Source organism: Meles meles, chromosome 16 (genome assembly GCF_922984935.1).
Source record: "Meles meles chromosome 16, mMelMel3.1 paternal haplotype, whole genome shotgun sequence".
Classification (NCBI taxonomy): Eukaryota; Metazoa; Chordata; class Mammalia; order Carnivora; family Mustelidae; genus Meles; species Meles meles.
Window position 1 is genome coordinate 21,698,963 of NC_060081.1, and position 26,307 is coordinate 21,725,269.

The 26,307-nt window shown below is 39.2% G+C and overlaps 1 protein-coding gene across 1 annotated transcript; it reads left to right on the top strand.

The window, feature by feature from the left end:
- Nucleotides 1–8,797: 8,797 nt before the first annotated feature.
- On the top strand, nt 8,798–25,583 carry CALM2 (calmodulin 2). Its single transcript, XM_045981186.1, has 6 exons — nt 8,798–8,880; nt 15,315–15,345; nt 23,056–23,199; nt 23,292–23,398; nt 23,851–23,986; nt 24,941–25,583. Exons 1-6 carry the CDS (start codon nt 8,878–8,880, stop codon nt 24,967–24,969), a joined length of 450 nt encoding a protein of 149 aa, XP_045837142.1. The 5' UTR covers nt 8,798–8,877; the 3' UTR covers nt 24,970–25,583.
- The last annotated feature ends 724 nt before the right edge of the window (nt 25,584–26,307 follow it).

The window sequence follows — 26,307 nt, forward strand, 5'->3', positions numbered from 1 at the left end:
AGATGCATTGAACTTCTCCAAGGATTCTTGAACAAAATGGCTGATTCTAGATCCAGGCAAAAGAGTGGAAGATGAGCCTGGAATATTTTGTGTCAGAAAGCAACAGACTACTCAAAAACTGGTGGAGATAGGTCAAAGAAACTTAAGACCTGGCCTAAACAGGAAATACAAGTTAAATTTGGGACAACTTGAGCACCTAAACCTAAAATAAATTTAATTTATTATAGTAAACTGAAATAAAAAAAAAAACCAGAATAAATAGTGATGCTCAGAAAACACAAGAAGAGGGGAGGAAAGAACTTTTTTTGTAAAATGAATACCAGCTAATACATATGGAAGGATCATAGAATTAGAAAAACCATTTGCAACGTTCAGTGTAACTATATTATTAGACAATGATCATCGACACATAATAAAATCACTAGGTGAAGAGCTGCTAGAGAAAGGATATTTACATGCTAGCAGAGGTCTCCCACAGGTTCCTTATCAAATAAGCGTGGAAAACACACCCTTACAATGGTGAGGTCTGGTAAATGACATCTTAACTAAGTGATCAAATTTATCATCACTAGGAATGGAACAATGGCTTTTATGCGCTCTTGAAATGATGTAGTATAAAGTACACAATATTGCCTATGAAGTATTTTTGCCAAAAGCCTTCTACCAGAATCCTGTCAAGTTGTTAGTCCTAAATTCTAGTTTATAGGAAATACAGGGGATAGAGCAGCATATTAAATAATACTAGGAGACAGCAATCAGACAAATCTAGGATGTGGATATTGAAAAGAAAACTGTTCTGGATCCTTCAAAATATCAATGCTGTGAACAACAAGGGTAGGGAACTATATAGACTAGAATTCGGAGTAAAAAGAGATGTAAACTTGCAGAAGTACAATCCTTGTCAGATCCTAGTTAGAAAAATTAAAACAGCTATAAAATCATTTTGGAGCTAATTAGGGAAACTTAAGTATAGACTGGATCAAAGATAATATTATAGGATTTTTTGCAAGTGTGGTACCAGTGTTGTGGTTTTGTTGGAGAATATCCTTATTCATAGGAGAAAAATACACTGAAAGTTAGGGCTAAAGTATGATCCCAGCAACTTTCTTTCAAATGTTTCATCCAAAAGTAGATTGGTGTGCGCACACACGAGCCCGTGTGTGTGTGTGTGTGTGTGTGTGTGTGTGTGTGTGTGTGTGTAGAGACAGAGAAAGAGAAAGCAAATGTGGCAAATGCTAGCCACTGTGGTAGTAAGTGAAAGTGGAGAGTATATGAATGGTTTATTGTACTATCTTTCAACTATTCGGTACCTTTGAAATTTTTCAAAATAAATTGAGAACTAAATTTTTGAGGAAATATTTGCAGTTTAAAAAAAAGTTTACATGTAGAAAAAAAAAGAAGCTCTTTCATTCCTAATCAATCCTGTTACTGTAACAGCAGCACATCTATGTCTCTGCCAGCTCCCCCCACCATGAGTGGCAGGGGCTGTGACTCTCTTCACTTTGGAACCAATGAAAGTGATAATGTGGCAGTAAAATAAAAATGACTCTTTTCCTTAGTGCAACTCCCATTTTCTCATGCAGAGGGGACACTGACCTCCCTCCTTCAAGAAAGACCCTGGAAAGTCACAAGAGATGATAATTCCCCAGCAAGTATACTTTCTCTTATTAATATGATTTCAGGGCATCAAAAATAAAAACAAGTAACATGGGGAATTTAGCAAATCCAAATACTAATCCATAATCAAGTTCTAGTGGAGTGTATCTGATCCCATAGCCACATCAAACTGTGTACCTGCTTTACAGACTGGCCCCTGGTTCCTGGTTTCTCTTCAGAAAAGAGGTCGGTGAATCTCACACAGAGAGCAAAGTGGCAGACAGGCTTCCCAAATGAAATTATTACCAAGAGTTTCATGGAAGATATAGGAGATAGTATGATTCAGAGCATACCATAAAGAAAATTGAAATACGGAAAATGAAGGAAAGAAAAAAGGCAAATAGATAGCTAAGTTTAGAACACTTTGAAATCTTTTTTCAAAGCAGACAATGATTTACTACAAGTTCCATGAGAAGAACCTAGAAATAAATACTGGCTAGATGGTTAGATGGGGAGTTGGGAACAATGTGTAGAAGGGAAGAGAGGACCGCAATAGTGCCAACATTAGAGTCTTGAGAACGGGAATCCTGATTTTTTAAACCAAAGGATAATCACAAACCAAGCCAGTATAAAGAAAATGAAATTAAAATAGGAGGCACAGATTTGAGGTTAAAATTTGAGGTCACAGAGAATTCGCACCCCCCAGGTAGGCCCCCATGCTGCCAGCACAATACCAACCATGACATAAATCACCTCTCTTCTGTGAAACCATTCACAGTTGAAAGCACAATTTTTAAAACTTAATTATGTGGTGGTGAATTGCTTTAAATCTTATTTCATCAAGCTAATGCAGTCTGAGCCATAAATTCTCTAAATAAGATGAGAAAAAGAATTTTAAAAGTGCATGAACAATTATTATACAATAACATAAAAAATTCCAAGGAAGATGAAAACTACATTTATTAAATATATATTTAGTATTTTCAAGTCGACTTTATTTTTTTTAAGATGTTATTTATTTATTTGACAGAGAGAGAAATCACAAGCAGGCAGAGAGACAGACAGAGAGAGGGGGAAGCAGGCTCCCTGCTGAGCAGAGAACCCAATGCTGGGTTTGATCACAAGACCCTGAGATCATGACCTGAGCCAAAGGCAGAGGCTTAACCCACTGAGCCACCCAGGTGCCCCACAAATTGACTTTAAATAATAACTGACATTAGAAGATGAGAATTGTCCTGCTGGCTATTTTCTCTGTTTTTATTATTTATAAGACAACTTACACTTTGTAATACTCTTGTTTTTTAAGAGCCATGTGAAGAAGGCATATGCAAAATAAAAATATCTTTGTTCTTTCATCCACCTATTCATTTGACAAAATTTACTGGGCATCAACTGTGTCCCAGCACTAAGCAAGGTGGTGAGGGTGCAAATATAATTATAGTCCCTCAAGGGACTCAGTCTAGTTGGTACCACCAACCTATAAGGATCTAGTACCATGAGGTATTATAAGGTTGTTTTGAAAGAGAATGAGTATTTCTCTGTGGACAAAGGGGAGAGGGCTAGTGGATTAGGAAGACATCACAGGGGAGACGATGCTTGGGCCAAAGATGAGGGGATGTGTGGGGGAAGTGGGAAAGGGAAGAAGAATGTTCTAGGCAGAGGAAGGAGCATGCGGAAAGATGAGGACTGGGAAACCAGTACAGTACACTGCAGATATCTCCAAGTTGTTCAGTGTGGTTTAGGTGATAGGATGAAGGGAGGTGCTTTTCAAGGAAGCCAGGAGAGAGGAGAGGTGAGTTGGGGTGAAAATATGATGGGTTCAGTTTGGATGTGGCTTTAGGGCCCGAGGACCTCCATGAGGAGTTGGCAGTAGGTGTTTTCAGGACTGCAAGCGAGGACCCTGGCCTAGCCTTCCTCATAGTCTGGTTATGGCCCTCCTTCAAATGCACCTCTACACAAAAGGCCAAGGGGACATCCTACCTAGAGCCCACATTCCCCCACCCATTTAAGACTACTCTTTGTCCCTAGGATCACAGGATTCCTTGTTCAAATAGCACTGAGGCTGTTTCCAGGGCCTGCGTAGGCTTTTTCCTCAGGTCCAGAAAGCAACTGTGTCTCAACAGAGCAAACTGTGTCTCTAGGATGCATGCCTCTAGGCCCTGAGGGATGGACAAGAAGCAGCTTTTTGTGGGACTGTTGATGGGAGCCTGCTTAGGGTTAGAGTGTCCATACAAGTGAATGCAAGACCTCTCACAGTGTGGGTAGAGCTTGGGGTGAGAGGAGAAAAGGGTGTGCTATGAGTTAAAGGATGGCTTCCTTATACTTTCATAGTTTGATATGTAAATTCAAGGTTCTAAAATTGGTCATGGCCATCCAAGTTGTTATGAAAGTTTCTCTGTCAAGGTAGGAGAATAGAACATATTTCTTTGTTAGCTTGACACACAACTTTAACATATATAACATAAGCTATATAAGCCTCATTTTGTATTCTTGACTGAGCCCATAAATGTTAGGGCTGGCCTGAGTGGCTGAAAATACTGATCAGGAGTTTAGGAAAGATTGTACCTCTAGCCATCCATATTTAGAGGTCATGGGCACAGGGCCAATGTTATGAAAGTGGGGAGTTTGCCCAGGGCAGGTATCAGAAGTCAGAAGGAAGAGCGCCATGGCTTAAACCTAGAGGTGCACCATCTTTTAAGCAACAACTGAAGGAGCCAAGGAGCTTGAAAGAAACTGCCAGAGTGGTAGGAGAAGTACTAGCAAGGGGTTGTTCCCAAAGCCAAGTGAGAAGAGTGTTTCAAGGGGAATGGAATGGTCAACAGAATGGATGATGCATGTAAAGTGATTAGTGCAGTGCCTGGTCCATGGTGAGCATCCAATCACCAGTGGTTATGACTGTAATAATGATGTCGATGATGTAGGTGGCAATGCTGATGTCTCCGTTCCTCTGTGCTTCTTCTCTCTGCCTCAAATGTCTTTTCCTTTTTCTCTGTCTCTACTCAAATTGCTATGGATCATATTCTCTAGGAAGACTTCACTTTGTCCATTAGGTTGTCCTCCTACATGCTTCCATGGTCTCCTATGCTCATTCTTATCATTGCACATTCAGCAAATAATAGGCTACTGGTATTTATTGATTGAATAATTGAACTGGTCACAGTTTCTAGGGTGTCCAATCACCCTGGTTTGCCTGGGACTATCTGTTTTTAGCACTGACAGTCCTGGGTCCCAGCAAACCCTTCAGTTTTAGGCAAACCTGGATGGTCATCCTAAAGTGACATCTCAAATTTTTGAATGAGTAAATGAATAAAAGGCAGAGTGTCACTATCAAAGCAAATGACCCTCAATTTTTCCTGTGTGTCTATGAGGGTAAGCCCGTGCAGGATGTTCTTTCCATATTCTCTTCATCCCTTATTGAACTGAGAATTCTATAGGCAAGACATTCTCATGACCTGGTTGGATTCCTGTTCCAGCTCTGTTTTGTCCCACAAGCCTGAAAAAGGACAGCTTTACTTTCTCAACCAGGGCTCCTTATCCAATCCACAGAAAAACAAAATAAAGTACTATTATTAAAAGAAAAGAAAGTACTATTATAAAAGAAAATAAAGTACTATTTTCTCAATTCTCTCAAAATCGACACCCAACAAGCACCATTCTAGATGCAAGGGAGGGAAGCTGATTAATAATATTGACGCCTTAGGGCATTTAGGGCTTAATTCTTTCACCTGTCAAGAATTACAAAGGCCCTACAATCAAGAATGCTGGTCTGATCTTCCTCTGCCCTTGTTGGTTAGCACAACTGGCTGGAGAAGAGAGCTACTGGAAGGAAGTATCAAAGGATAGGGCTTGTGTTATCTGCAAATTGAGGAACTGGGGCCTGGAAAGGAAGTGCATTCTCATTTTCCCAAGATGGCCAAAGGTAGAAAGCTGTGAGAGCTCCCAGTCAGGAGAGGGTTACAGAGAGTCAACAAACCACCTCGTAGGCGGTGGTATGGTGGCTGTCACCAACATTGCTTCTCAGTTGGCAATTACCAAAGTCAGGCTGCACTGTATGTCATCTTGTGGAAGACAAATGCTCTATAAATCAATTGACTTGGAACAGTCTCAAATACACATAAACCACAATGGCTTTAAATGTAAGTCTTAACTTTTTTCTCATTTTCTTTCTCAGAGAGGTTAGCAAGGAAGTTTCTGCAAGAGAGGCCTTACTGAAATTCAGCCTAAGAAACAAAGAACTTTCCTGTAGTCTTTTTAAGAGGGATATTTCATTACCAAATACTTGTTTAAAAGCTTCTGGATTCAATACATACAATGCCAAGCATGCACCTGTATGTTAGACTTAAGCTTGTGCTTGTTATTCATCACACATCAATCCTCTTAAAAATTTATTTTCTAGAACAGGTGATTATTCATTTTGTCATTCAACTTCCTATCATTAAAAATTTCACATGTAAAATCATGCATACTTATGGGGTTCTGTGTGAAGAGAGAATAGTTTTCGGGACAGCGAGAAAAGATTGTTGATGGCTTTTCCATCTGAGGAGGAATCAGAGACAAATTTCTGAGGAATACCTTGGAAAGCGTTGGGAGCTACCAGAACACAGGGTAGTGGAAATGAGGCCTTAGGGCTCTTGACTCCAGCTCAGATTCTGAAGCAGAGGTACCCACTTTTAAGTAACATTCTCTACAGTATTTCATTTGTGGGATAAAGCTAATTACCCCACCTCTTTACATCACTATATTAGCAAGGACAATAGAAGCCATGGGGGTCCTGAGTTTTCATTAAAGAGTCATTCATCTTGAAAGGGAGGTCACAGTGCTGCCAACACTAACTAAAAGAGCACTTTCTCTATGTCTGATTTGCATGACTAAAAGAAAGAGGATCCATTCCTGGCCTAGGAAATACTTTCGATGGTATGAAGAAATGTCTAAATAGGCTAAAAGAGGTTACATTCCCTGAAGATTGCCAAGTATGTGCAGATAACAGTTACAGAACGTCTTGATCTTGCTGGGCAACTTTCTCAGTAGGCAAGATTTCACCTTGGCCTGCTAAAAATGCTGCTCACTTAGGTTTCAAGGGTCCACATGCCTATGCTTTTTACTGGGAAATGTTAAGGCCTCTGCTCTGTTCTTTCTTTCATCTGGAACTTGCTTCTCTCTTCCTCCTTGCCTGTTGCTTGTCTCCTAGGCCATTTATCATATCAGACTCAGTTTAGTGGTTATCTTCTTTAGAAATCCTTTTGGGAAGCTCTGTGCCTTATAAACCCCCTCTATGGTAACATTTACACTGTAGTCAAATAAAATTCATACAGGAGACGTTCACAATGTGCTTATTAAATATTCCAGGTTATGCCTACCCTTGCTTATTTGAGGTAGGACCAAGGAGCCAATTTTTTTAAATGTGTGTGTGTGACAAAACACACATAAAATTGACCATCGTAATCATTTTGAAGTGTACAGTTCAGTGATATTAAGTACATTCATAATGTTGTGCAAACATCGCCACCATCTCATAACTCTTCATTGGTAGAACTGAAACTCCATACCCACTAAACAGTAACGCCCCATTCCCCCTGCCCCAGGCCCTGGTAAACTACTGTCTGCCTCTGATTTTGACTACTCTAAGTACCTTATATAAATGGAATCATATAGCATCTGTTTGTGACTAGCTTATTTCACTTACCACATAATGTCCTCAAGGTTCATCCATGTTGCAGCACGTTATAACATTTCCTTTTCGAGTGTGAATAATATTCCAATGCACGTATATGCCACATTTTGCTCATCCATTTATTTACTGATGGACATTTGGGTTGCTTCCAAGTTTGAGCTATAGCAAATCATGTTGCCTTGAAGGTGGGCATACCAATATTTCTCCAAGATCTTGCTTTCAGTTCTTCTGGGTACAGAACTAGAAGTGGAATTATTGGATCACATGGTAATTCTCTTTTAATTTTTAAAGGAACGGCCATACTGTTTTCCACATCATTTTACATTCCCACCAACAGTGCAACGAAGGTTCTAGTTCCAAGGAGCTAACTCTTCAACATGTTTTTTAAATATCCTCTTAAATCTGAGGGTTCAGAAACCCAAAAGGGCAAATTTGTTCTGAGGGGTAGGCGTATTACAGTGACCACTTGCTGGGCCCTTACCTTGTGCCAGATACTTTAACATTTTACATTAACTCTAATCTTTATATTATTCTAATCTTTACAATAACCTTTTCAGAGAGGTATTATTACCTCTATTTTATAAATGAGGCTAAAGATGAAATGACTCATCCAAGGTCACACACCTAAGAAAGTGCACCAACCAACACTTGTCCATAGCTCCAAACCAGGACCCTGTTTTCTCACAATATCAAAAGGCTAATGGGAGTGACTAATCCCACTGAATCTCGGATACCGTAGTTTCTGAGTGACTTTTCTGGGAAAGTACCCCCGGTAAGAAAGGAGAATGGCAAGTATGAACAGAAGACCCTTTCGGATTCGTCTCTCAGCTAAGCAACTGCATTTATCCTTACCTAGATCTTTACTGGTTTTATGAGGGAGTAAAATGAAAATTTGTGGCCTCCACAAGGCCGAGAGGCTGAGCACGGGATACAGGTTTCCTGCGGTCTTTCAGTGTCAATCTTTATCTGCCCAAGGTGTTCTCGCCTACCCCTGCACAAGGGGCGGGAAAGTGTGTGTAGGAGTGCGGGAGGGAAGGAGGGATGGAGGAGGAAGATTCTGCGGCCAAGCGCAAAACAAGCGACTCTGTCGCCTGGTGCAGTTGCCAGGACAGCGCGGCCAGAGCAGCAACGGCAGAAGCCGCACCGCGTCCCGGCGGCGGCGGCGGCGGCGGCGGCTGCTGCGATCCCGGGTGACGCATTGCAGGTACGAACCAGCCAATCAGAGGCCGGTTCAACGATCATCGGGGATCGTGTCGCCACCATGATGCTCCTCCGCGCCGCAAAGTAGCGCCCCTCAGGCGCGACTCCCTCGGCCTTTAAACGGGCTCGCTGGGGAGTGAAACCCACTTACGTCATTCGTTCGCCCGCTTTCCTTTATCTCTTACCTCCTCGAGTAAATAACAGTATAAAGGAGTCCCGAGAAGAGTTAGAGAGGAAGGGGTTTGCCGGAACTCGTTTGCGATGTTCCGTTATCTGGCATGCGGCGGAGGGATCTGGCGGAGGGAGGTGTTTATGAGGCGCTGGGGGCGGAGGAGGAGAATTAGTCCGAGTGGGGCGAGCGAGCAGAGTGGTTGTGTGGTCGCTTCTTGGAGACCGGTAGTGCTTGTAGCATGGTGAGTGCGTCGCTAAGCTGCTGGCGCTTGGCCGGAGGGGGGACGAGGCTGAAGCAGATTTGTTAAAGAAAGGGGACGCTGCTCCCCCACATCCCTCAGGAGTGGTCTTCGCCAGAGGGATGGCGCGAAAGAGACCCGGGGCACTGCGGCGGTTGCGTCGCAGGTGCTCCCTCATTCTCATTCTTCGGAGAGGAGTTCCCTAGTGTTACGGGGGCCGGGATCATTGCCTTCGAGGAGCTGAAGCTCCTCAGGGGCTTACCTGGGTGAGGGTGATGGATCGGGGTTGGGCAGCAGCCTAGCACATGGTGGAGACGAGAAAGTGGAAGGGCGGGGGAGAGCGGGAGGGCAAAAGCCTTGGGTCGGGCATCTCGAAAGGTCGGTGCCGGGGCCAGATTCAAAAGCCCAACGGACGGTTTGTGCTGGCGCCAGGAAGCGCCTTTGTCCGCTTGCGGCGCCATGCGCCGAGGGGGCGGGAAGGGAGCGCGAGGCCCCGGGCGAGCGCCAGCGCCGCCGTTAGCCCGCATCCCCCGCGTGCCCGGGGCGGGGGGCGCGCGAGCGGGCGCGGCGCGCTGTGTGGGCCGAGCCCGCGCGGTGCGGGGAGCGGCCGGGGGGGGGGGGCGGGGTCGGGGCCGCCGCCCGCTCCGCTCGCCTCGTGCCCCAGCTGCTGTGCTGGCACCTGCAGGGCTGCGGAGGTCTCGGCTGCCCGCGGCTGTGCGGGCCCTGCGAGTTGGGGATGGGTGGGGGAGGGCGGCTTCGGCAGTTTCCCATCCCCCTCCGGTGGCGAGAAGGAAGCTCGGTGGACCCTGATCTTTCCACTCCATTTGGGGCCCTGGGGCCTTCCACTACCCAGGCTGGAGGTTAGAAAAAATAAGTGGCTTTGTCGTTGAAGAAAACGAGCTTTATACCCGAAGTCTGGCGCACGCTCAGAGTGCGCATCTTATTAGAGAAAGTTGTCAGCTCCAGCTTGGGTCAGAAATGCTTTTTCTAGTCACCTGCCGAAAGCAAGCTTTGGGGTGACTGACGTTCTGTTGTGAAAGTCGCTTTTATCCTGCCGTAACAGTTGAAAAGGCCAGTGTCTATATCTTATTCTTAAGAACTCACGTGCACTCCTAATGTTAAAGAACTATAATCACAGCACTGCCTCTGTTCCAACTGTCTTGAAAATGAGTCGTATTTCCGTACAAAAAATGCCAGACCATGGTAACGTGCAGTTCAATTCTCTTATATAGTAATGGCTGTCAAGTACTGTCGTGATAGAAGAGTATACCGGGGGCAGAGGGAGCAGGGAATCTTAAAAAGCATTTTCCTATCTCTTGAGACCGGAACTCCTGGTTTTTTTACCCTAATGACGGCGGTAATGTGCAGTACCTACTTTTTGTTTCCCTCTGCCAAGTGGTTACAGTGATGGGTGTGTCCAGAAGGCAAGGTGACATCTTAAACAGGAGTTGGGAATCCTTGCCAACTGAAACCTCCAGCCTGTATGGGTGTGGGGAGAGGAGTTCACCTTGGATAAAACTAGTGTTCACTCAAGCTTGATGCACTCGTTCTATTTTGGTATTTTAAATTATTTTATTCTGAATTTGAACATACTAGTTTAATTTACTTTTAGGTGAAACAAGGTGTACATTATGTATATGTAATCAAGGTTCTGAATTGTGCAGTAAATTTTTAAAATATTTTTAAATGAATGGTAAATTTTTTACCTAATTAGTCTGATACTTGAATCAGGAACTCGAATAGATTTTCATAGTGTTGGATACAGTTTGTATCTACACTTTGCATGTCCTTTGCCAGTGATAAGCTTCTGTAGTTACTGCTTACGTTATTGGTGCTTTGGGGGTTTTCATTTAGTTTGTTCAGTTGCCAGTCATTGTTAAGTAAAATTAAGTTGGAAGTTGTCGTAAGGTAACTTCATAATTATAAGACTTGGAGATTTAAAATGAAGACTATCAGGTTAAAGAATGAGTTTGTGTGAAAGCAGAACAAGATTGTTCAGATAGCTCTTGGGTTTACATGCAAGTGTTACATGTACGTGTGCATTGAAAGAGCCAAGGATTGCTTTAAGATTTGCGGCCCAGATGATAAGTAGGAGATATGAAGAAGTAGAAAGTTTTGTGCTTGTCTAAATCATCATTATTGTATCAAATTGTGAGTAGATCAGTTTGTGTTACACTGAGGAACTTCACTATGGCCCTATTAAAAATAATACATAGAAAGTTCTAGATTTAGGTACAATGATCAGAGTAGGCCTTTAGTAAAGGTCTTAATTTCTGTGAAGTAATTTGTCCTAATGGTTTTTCTTTCGGTCAGAGATGCTATAGTACACTCCGTTCTGTCAGAATTAAGGTATCTGTTAATTCTACTGAAATAATTTAAAGGCTGCTTTTAATACAGGTAAGACATATCCTGACTTCTGAAATTGTAAAAAAAAAAAAAAATTAATGAAGACATTGTTGTATCTAAATAGAACTTGGAATAAAGAGGAATGAATGAAAGCTAGAATTTTGTGTTCTGATTTAAACCTGTGGCTTCATACATTTATTCAGATAAGAATTTTGGATTTTTTAAAACTGATATTCACGAGATAAACTCCAGGAATATCCATATCTGCTTTGCTAGGTACATAATGTATTCACTTTTCAGATCACACGTGAATCTGGGTTAATGTTTCTCAGTGTTTAGAAATCACGTGTGGTTCTTTAAAATGCAGATTCTAGCTCAGTAGGTCTGGTGTGGAACCTGAGAGTATACTAATGCCTGGAAGCTTTCTCTGGAGTGATGAACAGGAGAAGGAAGTCTATCAATTGTTGTAGAAATAAAGGAGTAAGAACTAGTCATCTCTCTAGTGGATTATTCTTCACGGAGATAAACACACGTGTTAATGAGCTCAAGTTTTCCCAAAAGTATAATTCTTCTAGTTCTTCTAACTAAGAAAATGGCACTCTCCATAGACAGAAATAAAAACCAAATTTATTTGCATGTAGTTGGAAAAGACCTAAAAATTAGAGTGCTAGGGAGTGGTGTAGTTTTGCCTACTAAGACCTTAATCTTAACTCCGCTGGTAAAGTTTATTTTAAAACCTTGAGCTCTGGATTAGTAGTAAAAAAAAAAACTTTTAAGTTACTTGAAACATTGCAAGCAAAATCGAGCATTTTTAAGGCTATGTGAGTAACTTAGCATTCTGTTTGATAGCTTATTCCTTGAAGCTTTTTTTTGTGAATTTTTCTTTTATTTTGGGTGAGAAGGGGCAAAGGGAGAGAATCTTAAGCAATCTCCATACCCAGCAGTGAGATGGGACTCAGTCACAACCCTGAGATCATGACCTGTGCTGAAATCAGGAGTTGTCACTTAACCAACTGGGCTACCGCTCATTTGTGAATTTTTCTAAGATTGTGTCTGGCTAGAGGGGGAGAGCTGGACAAGATGGTGTGGGACCATTAAATTTTGACTTTCCAAGCAAAATTGGATAATTTTAAAGTTTTGTTTAATAGCTAGCATCCTTTTCCATCCTTCCTTTGTTCTTAGCTTTAATATAAATGCACCTTCCCCAAATCCACCCCTACCCCCATGTTGAGAGAACAACACTTTCCCTTCCTGCACATACCTATCAGTCCTTCCTTCAGCTTTCATACATACTGCGCCTTCCATACATTTAGCTTAACTAAGTCTCCTAAACTGATTTTCACCTGCCGCATCTGTCTCCAGGCTGCACCTTGTGCTTTCAGTTCATTGAAATTTATTCTCACCTTAAATCATACATGGCACAGGGGCGCCTTGGTGACTCAGTGGGATAAGCCTCGGCCATCGGCTTGGGTCATGGTCCCAGGGTCCTGGGATGGATCCCCAATGGGGCTCTCTGATCCACGTGGAGCCTTCTTCCCCCACTCTCTCTGCCTGCCTCTCTGCCTACTTGTGATCTCTCTCTCTCCTGTCAAATAAATAAAATCTTAAAAAAAAAAGATAACATGGAACAATGGTAGGTTTGCTGGGTTTTTGTTTTGTTTTTAAGGTGGTTAACAAATACTGTTCATGATGTTTAATTTTATATTCTGATATCTAGAAAAGACAATAAGCAGTGTTATGCAATGCTTAGTTGTAAATGAATGGTAAAAGTAAAATTAAGAAATAAATTTCCATGTAGCAGTAATATTTTAAACTTAATAATTTCCTAGAAAGGGTAAGTTTAAAATAGGCATCTCCATATTATATGAGAAGGAAAGCACACGTGTTTATTTGTATATTTTGGTCCCCTTAAGTGTTTCATAAGAAGAGATCTGGTATACAGACGACTGGGATAAAAGACTAAAGTATAGCAGGAAGAATAAACTTCAAAATGCCTGCATATAATACAGTCTCTGTGAGATCTTTAATGTGGGCCCTGCTACTCTTTGAAGCAAGAGTTGATGATGCCATGCATGTCTGTCTACTGTGTGGAAGTTGAACTAGTCAAGTTCATATTTAATATTATAGGTTCTTTGATTAGTTAATATATATAAAATAAATAGTTATCACTGAACTCTTTGGGTTCAAAGAGTTTTACTTTACATAAAAGTAGCTTCTCTTTCTGAACAATAACCTTGTAAGGTAGATACTAATACTGTATGGATGAAATTAACTGAGAGGTACAGTAACATGTCCAAGGTCATGTGGCTTTTTAAGTGGATACTAGTATGTCCAGCAATGATACAAAACGCTATGCTTCCCCCCACCTCACTCTGCCATGTTGCCCTTTTTCCAGAAATGATAAAAGTCTTATAAAATGGAATCAGAAGTAAATCCTTTATAGCCTCTAACAAAGCAAATACCAAATCTGGATTTACGTGTTGTAAATCTTCACTCCTTAGGGAAAACAATTGGATGATTGATGTTATATCAGATGGAAGATTGGGATTTGGAAGGATAAAAGTAGATCTTCTTTTTTTTAACTCCTGCATTTGGACTTAATTACTGCTTCCTCAATTTTAAGTTACCAGGCCTTTTGGGCCTTTTTTTTTTTTTTCCCCCTTTTTAAAAATAGAAATAAGTTGAGTTTGCGTTGAGGTCAAATCACAATTGTGTTGAGCAGGGAAAGAAACTTACGCTTTCTGGGTTCCTTCCCAAATTTTCTCATGCTGTCCCCTAGAAAAATGTGATGCTATTTTTCATTAAGGTAGTCTTTTAAAAAGAATAAAACCAGGCAGTGTTTATTCTTTCATACTAATAAATGAGTGGATTAATCACAGAATGCTTGATTCCATATAGGTAAGAATATTAGAAGACTGGGTCTAATTAGTGCTAGTACCATATAAGCAGTTGCTTCATGGGTTTTTGTACTGCTAAGTGGTGGAATGTCCAAAGGTGAAGTCCACATGAGGAAAAAGGAGCCTTGGTATTTTGCAGATATGTTATTATATATTATGGTACTCTGCATTTGAAACTTATAGGCAGTAAATACATCTGACACCTTTGTGTTTAATTCTAGTATTTAAAACTAGTTACTAATTTTGCTATCCTCCGTGAAATTTAACCTGAACCTATAGGGGATAATGATACCATTAGAGGGTTATTGTGAAGATTGAATTAAAAACAATATCTATAAAAGGCTTTAGCAAATGCCTGGCCTTTTTTTCCTTTTAGCAAAAATAAGTCTTCTCTGTATGCTAAAAAATCACAAACTTTAGGCACACATTGGGATTCTAAAAGTCCAAGAGCAAATGAAGGGCTGGCCTTAATGTTTAGTAAATAATGTAGTTCAAATGTTGGGAACCCTGATTCTTTATATTTGCCTGCCAGGTGAGAAGTAAAAACTGGTAGCTTTCATGTTTCCCCAACCAGGACAGCTTGGATTTTTATCTTTATAATAGATGGGATTTTTGCTTAGTGTGTGGGTTTGTTTTTTGTTTCAAGTTTGGAAGACCATTCTCATGTCCACATGATGTGTTCAACCATTTATAGGAATAATTTTGAGTGTAGTTCTTGGACATTATTTTTGGTTCAGTGAAGATTTCTGATAATTTCTGATAATATTGGTTTCTTTTTATCAAAAGAGGTAAAAAGTTTAGGTATCTTAACTTTGAGAAAGGAAACCATGTTTTTGTTGGATTCTCTCCTTGCTTTAGAAGAATAACAACTTCCTTTAAATTTTCTACTATGCCAAATTGCTTTTTTCCCCCCAATTTGTGTGAAATTGAAACTTCCATGTGTATTCTGAAATAATACTTGGGGTTTAAGAATTAAACTTGGTCAAGATTGCTTAGCTTTGAAGATAAACCTATCTACTTAATATGCGTTTTCTACCTTAAAACATAATTCATTTTCTACCTATGTATGTTGCTAGTACTAAGGAGTGTTATGCTAAATGTAATTTATGGTAAAAGGTGAACCTTGAAAGTTTTTAAACTTGGTCCTTAATTTAACTGCTCATCTGCATACCTATCTTTGTGATCTCTTTGTAGGCTGACCAACTGACTGAAGAGCAGATTGCAGGTAAGAAATACTTTGCTAAGTGGTACCCATTGGATTTTTATTATAAATCGAATAGCCAGTGTCAAAGTAAGATACCTTTATGAAAAAATTGACTTAAGTCTATGTAGTAGATAATAACAAGTGGTGTAAGTAATATAGTAATTCAACCTGCTTTGGCAAATGAGAAGGTATAGTTGCCTTTGGGAGATGTATGGGGCTGACTGTAATGAAAGGCAAGCTTTTAGGCTACGTGGGGGTATACTTTGGAACCTGGTGGTGGTGGTCTTTGTTTTTCTTGAAGATTATCTTTAAAACATGAATTCTGGGCAGTTTTTAACAGTGCAACTCCAAATTACTCTTCACAAGAAAAAAAGAGCCAGGTAGTAATTAATAGGTAATTTGAAGTGTTGAATCCCAGAGGGAACATTGAATTTACCCCAGTTTAAAGTAGCTAATATTTTAACCTTAGAACTATATGTAGAGGGGTGTCTGGGTGGCTCAGTGGGTTAAAGCCTCTGCCTTCATCTCAGGTCATGATCCCAAGGTCCTGGGATCGAGCCCCGCATCTGGCTTTCTGCTTGGTGGGGAGCCTGCTTCCCCCTCTCTCTCTCTCTCTCTCTGCCTGCCTCTCTGCCTACTTGTGATCTCTGTCTGTTAAATAAATAAATAAAACATTTAAAAAAAAATAACTGTATGTAGAATCAGTCAGGAATAACCATTATCTCTAGAGAAAAACTTAGATCCAAAAGTTACTGTTCTATTTTCTAAATGTATAGTATGTTGAATTTTGTCTTAAGGAAGGAACAGTAGCATCTATTGAAATGAGCTTTTTAAATCTTGTCTCCTGGGGCGCCTGGGTGGCTCAGTTGTTAAGCATCTGCCTTCAGCTCAGGTTATGATCCCAGGATCCTGGGATCACCGCCCACATAAGACAAGCCTGCTTGTCCCTCTCCCGCTCACTCTGCTTCTGTTCCCTCTCTCCCTGTGTCTCTGTTTGTCAACTAAATAAATAAAATCTTTAAAAATAAACTAAAAATTTAATTAAATCTTGTCTCCTGTGGTTTGCCATGGAAATGTGTGAAATTGTTATGTAAAACTTGATGTCATGTTGTGTTTATGCTATAACATTAAACATTGGTACTTTTGATTTTATTCTAACACTTTGAGATGGCTGGTTAACCTCAAAATATTAGGGAAACTACCTTTTTTAGTTCCTTGTAGTGTTGAAATGCTTTTCAGACTCTTCTTTTACTCTCTTTACACTTTTATTAACACAAGCATCAAGCAGTTTTAACTACCACAGCTTTCCTGGTAGGCAAGAAGTTAGAAGTGTTCAAAAGCACTAAAGTTGAAAGTGTTCAAAAGCACTAAAGTTTAGGTTTTTTTAAACTAAAAAAGTTTTAGTTTTTTAAAAACTAAAGTTTTTAAAGTTCAAAAGCACAAACTTTTTTTTTTTTTTTTTTTTTTTATGCTAGAGAAAACTGAAAATCCCAGTTGGAACTCAGCTATATATAGCCCATTTAAAGTAAGCCCTCCTCTCCACATAAACAAATTTGGAGGACCCAGAAATCACTAATTTTCTCAAATATTACAAATACAACCTGATAGGACTATATAAAGTAGGAAGCTGTTAGCATGAAAGACCATATGTAAGCACATTTTATTTTTACCGATTGTGTGAATTTGACTTGGTTTGGTGTGGTTTCTAGGGTTGATAAATTGCATGTACTGAGTGTTGAAGAAATGAAGCAGAGCTTTGGAACGAATTTCTTTGTTCATTTATACTATTTTAATGTATCTGTGACATGTAAATTCTAAAACTTCTTAAAAATTTTTTGTTAATGTGTTCTCTCAGAAGTGACAGGCTAATTCATATATCCAGGCTTAAATTCTTAATTTCTCTTAATACTTTTGGCCTCCCTACTTTTCATTTCTTGGTGTTCCCAGTCAGGTAGTTGTCCCTGCTGTAGATAGCACAGCATTTTTCACTTTAAGGTAGAAAATGTATTTTTAAGGTATCTGATACATAGTTGGTGCCCATTATTGCACTCCCAAACACACATACAACTATTTTTTTTAAAAAAGCATGTGTCGTTTAAATTCAAGAGAATCAGTCTTCAAAGACTGATAGCATTTTCATAAAGAATACTAGTAGTAGTTCACTGGAACATTTATTTAAAGATAAATTTGGTGGTTTTGTTGGCTTTCATCGTATACTTAAGTTTCCAGTGGGGATGGGGAAAATTCTATTCTGGATTCTCTCCTTACCCTGCATTTTCTTAGACTTTTAAAATCATTCCTGGTACCCCAGGTTTTAGTGAACCTTTAAAGGAGTCAAAACTTGTATACTGCTAAAAAGTAAAACCCTGTGCTGTCAGGGACCTTTTGTTGCCTCTTCTATCCCCTGTGCCTCCCACATAGTAAGGACTGAAAAATGGATACACTTCTTTGTTGTGTGTGACAACAAAAAAATGTTCCAGAACACTATCTACCCTGTCCTAAGAGTTATTCTGCCTCCATTGTTTCAGTGTCCACCTTTGAGGTGGAGGCAAATTACTTTCTTTATTCCGACAAATTGTAATTGGTGGTAATCAGTAGCATCTTAGAATCTTTACCAAAAAACAAAGTACTTACAAACTTCATCCATAAATCAGCATTGAATATACTAAGGTTCTTTTTAAACTATTTTAACTTTATGCGATAATCATTACTACTACAGATCTTGGTCTAGGAAAAGCGTATTTTGTTTAGATGAAGTTACTAGAATTGTTTATATTACTTATTCTTAAAGAGCAATCCAGAAGTGTCCACTGTGACATCACTAGTTAATTTTGCTCATGATTCTGCCATGATGTCATTAGTTGTTGATGTTTGACACTTAGGGGTCTAATAAGAAAAACCTACAAGAGTTTTTTCTTTTTTAAAGGTCCAGTGTAGGGGTAAAACCTAACTTGAACGATAATAACCTTACTCAGTTTACATAGTGCCAACAAAAGTCTGATACATGTCTTTTGAGAGATTATTAGGTTCAGAATTTTCTAAATAAATGGAAGCTGGTAAACAGATATTTGATGCAAGTCATTCCTGGGAATTACAGTTAAGAATGGCATGCTTCTATACATAAAGATCATACCAGTTACAAAGTAAGGTAGGGAGCTGTAAGGACAGGTGAATTTAAATTGTACTTTTTTTTTTTTTTTAAGATTTTATTTATTTGACAGAGAAGGCGAGAGAAGGAATACAAGCCTGGGGGAGTGGGAGAGGGAGCAACAGGGAGCCCCATGCGGGGCTGATCACAGGACCCCCTGGGATCATGACCTGAGCTGTGAAGGCAGATGCTTAATGACAGAGCCACCCAGGCACCCCTAAATTGTACTTTTGAGTTTTATTTCAAGGAATTTTACAGGTATTTCTGGCTCTGGTGTAAAAATACAGATAAAAATTTGGAATAAATCTTGACATTTGTTCCTTTCTTGTACCTTTAAACTATAACTAATAGTTATAGCATAGATATGGTCTTATTTTCTGCTTTTCACTATTCCAGCAAGCATTTATTTATTTATTTATTTTAGATTTTATTTATTTGACATAGAGAGAGAGATCACAAGTAGGCGTGGGGGGGGGAGCAGGCTCCCTGCTGAGCAGAGAGACTGATGTGGGGACGGATCCCAGGACCCTGAGATCATGACCTGAGCTGAAGGCAGAGACTTAACCCTCTGAGCCACCTAGGCGCCCCTCCAGCAAGCATTTTAAAAGTTCATGTATTTTAGGGGCAACTAGGTAGCTCTGTTGGTTAAGCATCTGACTCTTGATTTCAGCTCAGGTCTTGATCTCAGGGTTCTGAGTTCAAGCCTTGCACTAGGCCCCAAGCTGGGTGTGGAGCCTATTTTTTTTTAAGTTAATATACTGTGAAACTCCTTGAAATTAAGAACACATATTTGTAAACTTAATCTACATCTTAACAATTAAGTCATACAGTAAAATGATTATAGTTACACATTGGAAACTTTTGCAGGTATGGTAGTGTTAATACGTGCAGCGAGGTATTACAGCAGCGTGCAGTGAGGTATTACAGCAGCGAATGTAATGTAAACAAAACCATGTTTCTAAGTGCTTCCATTTTCTTGTAGCCTAAGTTACTAGGTGGTAAATGGCATGTGTTCAAAACCTAATAGTTTTTGGATTTCTAGATAGTATTTCTACATCCTGTTGAAAAAAAGAAAAATAAAACCCTGAATAAAATGGAAATGTCTTCATCAAATTCTATTTGTGGGATTTATTGATGTGTTTTTGTCATTGAGTCAATCTAGTTAATCTAATGTAGGCTAATTTCACAAAATCAATCAGTAGTTTGCTACTAAGCTTGTGATACCAGGGGAGTGCCTCTGAAAACAAACAATTTTAAATGGAATGGGACTATGTTAATACTGAATGTAGTAAACTACCAGCTAGTCAGTTATTACCTGGTCTAAAGCTAAGCAGTTAATAGATTTTAAACATAAGAAAGGAATGAGGTAATCTAGCAAGATAATATGACCCAGGTAGTTGTGTAGGTAATTTTAAATAAAGAACCCAATTAGAAGGCTATTGTAATAGTCTAGGCAAAAGAGGGAGGGACCATGAAATAAGATACTGCTTGTTGAGATAAAAATAATCAGGCAGTATTGAAATGGGAGGATGCAACAGGACTTGTTGACATACTTCACAGGGAAAGTTAAAGTGTGTTTTGCTTGCATTCCTAGGGTTGTTGGGGAATACAGAATTCATTTTCATAAGTCTCGCTTGGGGTCAGCCAAGGGGCATATCCTGTAGGAAGTCAGAAATAAAGGTATAGTAGACCCCGCCTCCCCAGTCTGGTGGGAAGGTATGCTCTAAGACGCCAGTGGATGCCTGAAACCACTGACAGTACCAAACAGGTTTTTCCTATACACACATACATATGATACAGTATTTATGAATTGGGTATAATAGATGAACAACAATAATGATTGTGCCAGTATACTATAATGTAAGTTATACTAGTGTGGTCTCTCACCATGTACTGTACTTGCCCTTTTCGTGACTATGTGGGATGGTAGAATGCCTAGGAGCTGAAATGAAGTGAGGTGAATGATGTAGGCATTGTGATACAGCGTTAGGCTGCTATTGACCTGTGGTACGCCAGAAGGATCCTCTGCTTCTGCAGTTCACTATGGGTAGCTGAACAGGCAGAAAACGAAACTGGTAAGGGTGGGGGAACTACTGTATTATGTTGAGATAGAGGAGTAGACTAAAGAAACCTTCATTATGAGTAGGCATAGACGAGAGATGGTGGAAAAGAGGAAGAAAATTGGACACTTTACGTGTATGAGTCTCTGGCAGCGTAAGGCAGGTAAACTGAAGTACTGTTGTGAAAGCCAAAAGAAGTTTAGAGTTTCTTAGTATAGTTTTGAATCCTCCAGGAAAGTGAGATCATCTTTTTCTTGACACTTAACTATTTACTTGCCAGACCTACTTCTTCTTCTTCTTTTTTTTTTTTTTTTTTTTTTTAAGATTTTATTTATTTGACAGAGATCGCAAGTAGGCGGGGGGGGGGGGGCGACCAGGCTCCCCGCTGAGTAGAGACCACCCCTATGCGGGGCTTGATCCCAGGACCCCGAGATCATGACCTGAGCTGAAAGCGGAGTCTTTAACCCACTGAACCACCCAGGTGCCCCCAGTCCTACTTCTAAGTGCTTTATGCTTAGTAATTAATGAAGTTCGTAAACTTAGGAAGGTAGGTATAGTTATTCCTATTTAACAAAAATGAGGAAGCTGAGATAGGAAAGGTTTAGTAACTTAACTTGACTAGGTTACACTACTGGTAAGTAGCAGAGCTGGGATTATTAAACACAAGTTGTGTTCCGAAGTCTACTTCAGTTTCTATGCTGTATGGCCTCATGTACTTAAAGACACTTGTTTATTTGGGCAACTAAGTTGTTATTGGTAAACTTGGCATTTTCAACTGATGAGTTGAGCTGGAAGTAATTTTAATAGTGGATTGGTAGAAGAAAGGGATATATATAAGTAATGATGCTTCCAAGATTTGGGGAGAGATAAGAGCAGGCATATAAGAGAAAACACAAGGTTTGAATTTCGTTTTAAGCTAAGAGAAATACGTTAATGGCAAATCAGTGGAAGAGTAGTTGAGTCCAGAGAAGAGATTATGATGGATTGAAACTGGGATGTGTATGAATTGGGAGAAAGGATAGAAAGGCAGGGGGGAATAAATAGCCTTGGACTATATAAGAGGAAGCAAACTATTACTTAAACATGTGAGGTATGTATTTTCAAATGTATAGATACATGGAGGGAGCTTAGCCCTGTGAACTTTGGAACTGTTTTGGGTTTGCTTAAAAAGAGGGTCTGATAGCTTTTAAAAAGTACCCTACCAGAAAATACTGCCATTGTGTTTTAGTTCATTTATATGACCTTGCACTACCAAATTTAATATCTGCTTTAGTTTATTAAATAAATGGGGAAGCCAGTATTCTAGACCGCTGCTTCAACAGCTTTCCATGTAATCTAGCGGTGAGTTAAAAGGAACATAATTTCACAAGATGATTTTTAAGATGTAATAGGATGTTTTAACTATATTAAAAGTTTGGGATTTTATATTCTAAAAAAAGGTCTAAATTACCTTTGCTGTCAGTGATACAATACTTAGCTAAAACTGACCATACATATCTTGATCATCCCATTGTTAATACCAGCATAGATTTTTGGCGATAGTTCTTTATAGGTCAGAAAAGGCAATTCGTCTATTGCATATTCTGAAGTTCAGAGGTATTTTTTTGTTGTTGTTCTTAAATTAGTAGTTTTGTTTTTAAGATTTTATTTGTTTGAGAGAGAGTGAACGAGAGAGAGAGCTCGAGCAGGGGCAGAGGGAGAAGGAGAAGCAGACTCCCTGTTGAGTAGGGAGCCCAACATGGAGCACAATCCCAGGACCCTGGTATTATGACCTGAGCTGAAGGCAGTTGTGTAACCGACTAAGCCACCCAGGTGTGCCCCTTAAACTGTAGGTTGTTTTTTTGTTTGTTTTGTTTTTAAGATTTTATTTATTTATTTGACAGACACCACGAGAGAGGGAACACAAGCAGAGGGATGTGAGAGAGGGAGAAGCAGGCTTCCCGTGGAGCAGGGAACCAGATGCGGGGCTCCATCCCAAAATCCTGGGGTCATGACCTGAGCCCAAGGCAGACGCTTAATGACTGGGCCACCCCTCAAGCACCTCTAAATTAGTAGATTTTAAAGAGACTTAATTTTAATTTTTGAGGTTTACTCTGAGTATAATGCATATAGTTCTATAGAAACAGATGTTAGGTACCAGGTACTGGTGGTGCCAGTTAGGTACCAGTCTTATTTTTATATTCTGAGCTTTAATAGAAAATAGGCAATGAGTATTTGGGGCTTTGATTCTTTGCCTCCTTCAACCCAGAATGATTTTGACTTTTATCCCATCTAGGTATTGGAGTCCTTTTGTAATATTTTAGGTGAAAAAAACTTGCTGTTAGGTCAGTATGAGCATATATTGGTATGGTTAGCTAAAGAGTTTGAAAAATAGCAAGTTTTCCCGCGTAATTCTTCAGGAATCAAAGGCTGGTTTCAGGTGTTACCTCCATATATACCTTTGCTCTAAGAGTTGATTAATATATATCATTTAGGAGGTTTTTATTGTTAACCTGTATGTTTGGATTGTGGTCTCTTAAACAGAATTCAAAGAAGCTTTTTCACTATTTGACAAGGATGGTGATGGAACTATAACAACAAAGGAATTGGGAACTGTAATGAGGTCTCTTGGGCAGAATCCCACAGAAGCAGAGTTACAGGACATGATTAATGAAGTAGATGCTGATGGTAAGTTTTTTTAAATTGGGGTTTGGGGGAGGGGGAATTGAATAGGGCATTTAAATTCTTTAGTGCTATTTCAACTAAACAAACCATTTCAGGTAATGGCACAATTGACTTCCCGGAATTTCTGACAATGATGGCCAGAAAAATGAAAGACACAGACAGTGAAGAAGAAATTAGAGAAGCATTCCGTGTGTTTGATAAGGTAGGTATTCAGGGATTGGATTTGTTAAATTTTGAGGATGAATCTTGGCAAAGGAGGCATCACTGACTTTAGAACTAAGAAACTGATTTTATTTATTTTTTAAGATTTTATTTATTTATTAGAGCGAAGCCATGAGCAGGGGAGAGGCAAAGGGAGAAGCAGATGCCCCACCGAGCAGGTAGCCAGACCTGGGGCTTGATACTAAGACCCTGGGATCATGACCTGAGCCAAAGGCAGACACTTAACTGACTGAGCCACCCAGGTGCCCCAGAAACAGTGATTTTAATGTATGATATCCTGTTCTGTTCTCAGTGACAATCTATTGGTCAACTATAGTTTGGTTTTGGTTGGTATGTATTTCTAAAGTATCTTTTTCTCCCTAATGTGAAGTTTATTGTAAACTTACTAAACTTCCAACCCAACTCTGAGATATCTTACTAAATTTTTTCTAGGATGGCAATGGCTATATTAGTGCAGCAGAGCTTCGCCATGTGATGACAAACCTGGGAGAGAAGTTAACAGATGAAGAGGTTGATGAAATGATCAGGGAAGCAGATATTGATGGTGATGGTCAAGTAAACTATGAAGGTAAATCTTTCACTACCTCATTCTGTGCTTTGATTTTAAGGTACAAGTTATGTGTTATATATCTCCTAGGTCAAAATTAGTGTCTCCACTCCTGCCAAATGAAGATGCTAAAACAGTTTTTATATTTACAAACCTTTTGCTATTCAGAGTATTTTCTACAGAAAAGGGAAAATCACAATCACCTGAGTACTTTTTAGAACTGTTTACTGTCAGGTCCTACCATATACCTAGAATCTCTGCATTTTAACAAGATTGCTGGACAGTTTCATACGCATTTTAAAGTTTGAGAAGCATGGTGCTCCATACTGTGCTGAAACAATCTTTTTATAATGATTATGGAACAATTTGAAAAGCTTTAAACTTATTTCAGAATCCTCAAAATTAAAGTAAGGTGATTTTCCTTCCTTCATTGGATTTATTTTCCCTCTAATTAGCTTCAGTCTGAGACCATTTACTTCTGCATCAGTTCAAAATTACCATGTTGTAATAAACAAGAGCAAAAATGCTTCTCTTTTATAATAACTTGTCTAAAGCATTAATTTGATTTATTGATTAATAATCCTAAATAATTTTGGTTTATGAAGTTCTAGCCTTGACAAAGCTTAACAATTCTATACTGTTTTTTTGTTTGTTTGTTTGTTTTAGATTTTATTTATTTATTTGACAGACAGAAATTACAAGTAGGCAGAGAGGCAGGCAGAGAGAGAGAGAGGAGGAAGCAGGCTCCCTGCTGAGCAGAGAGCCCGATGCGGGGTTCGATCCCAGGACCCTGGGATCATGACCTGAGCCGAAGGCAGAGGCTTTAACCCACTGAGCCACCCAGGCGCCCCTCTATACTGTATATTTTTGAGGAAAGAAAGGGAAATTGGAAACTGCTCAGAGATTGAGTAATGTGATTGGTTTTGTCATTCTTTTACCACTGATGCAACTTTTTGTGTACTTCTTCTTTTTCAGAGTTTGTACAAATGATGACAGCAAAGTGAAGACTGTACAGAATGTGTTAAATTTCTTGTACAAAATTGTTTATTTGCCTTTTCTTTGTTTGTAACTTATCTGTAAAAGGTTCCCCCCTGCTGTCAAAAAATATGCATGTATAGTAATTAGGACTTCATTCCTCCATGTTTTCTTCCCTTATCTTACTGTCATTGTCCTGAAACCTTATTTTAGAAAATTGATCAAGTAACATGTTGCATGTGGCTTACTCTGGATATATCTAAGCCCTTCTGCACATCTAAACTTAGATGGAGTTGGTCAAATGAGGGAACATCTGGGTTATGCCTTTTTTTTTAAGTAGTTTTCTTTAGGAACTGTCAGCATGTTGTTGTTGAAGTGTGGAGTTGTAACTCTGCGTGGACTATGGACAGTCAACAATATGTACTTAAAAGTTGCACTATTGCAAAACGGGTGTATTATCCAGGTACTCGTACACTATTTTTTTGTACTGCTGGTCCTGTACCAGAAACATTTTCTTTTATTGTTACTTGCTTTTTAAACTTTGTTTAGCCACTTAAAGAAAATCTGCTTATGGCACAATTTGCCTCAAATCCATTCCAAGTTGTATATTTGTTTTCCAATAAAAAAATTACAATTTACCCAACTGTTGCTCTGAATCAGCGTCCTTTAATTACCTTGAGGCGGAACAATTCTGAGAATCAAATACTGGGGTGGTTTTTACTTGGTGTAATTTAAATATGTTTTTTTTTTGTTTGTTTTACTACCTAGATTTTGTTTCGTTTTTAAATTGTGATACTTCCTTAGATTAAGACATTTTGTAAGTGTACCTAGCATGGGAGCTGACATAATGTAGATGTTTATTGTCACCAATCTTTTTACATATTTTTCAACTTTGGCATATCCATTTGTCCATATTAACTTTAGCCAGGCAATGATTTTAGGAATATTTTCTGTTATAAGCAATCCAAGGTGGGGGTTGTTATTATGTTTTTACTTCTATTTGCTAATGGTCCCTTTTCTTTTTCATAAAGCAAAGGAGAATTTTCAGTTGTCTACCTATCCGGGACATGTTTTACAAAGAAAGGTATCTTTAGGAGTTGGACTGGCAGTAACTAAACCTTGCTTTAGATTTTGCTTACTTCTAAACCATTGCTTTCTCTGTAATTTTAAGCTACTCAAAAAGTGGTTATCAGGGTTTTTGGTTTTTTAGCTGCCTTTTAAATACTTAATAATATTTAATGAAAGATTCTAGAGCAAACCAGAGTCAAGATTAAAACATTAAAGTGTATTAAAACATTAAGTATACTAAAAGTATATTTATATAAAGTATATTCGTATCAAGTATATTAAAACAGTATAATACAATG

What these genes read in the sequence shown, in the direction of transcription:
- CALM2 (XM_045981186.1), top strand. An exon ending in GACTGAAGAGCAGATTGCAG is followed by an intron (nt 15,346 to 23,055) that starts GTAAGAAATACT and finishes TCTCTTAAACAG; the next exon opens with AATTCAAAGAAGCTTTTTCA. An exon ending in CATTCCGTGTGTTTGATAAG is followed by an intron (nt 23,399 to 23,850) that starts GTAGGTATTCAG and finishes AATTTTTTCTAG; the next exon opens with GATGGCAATGGCTATATTAG.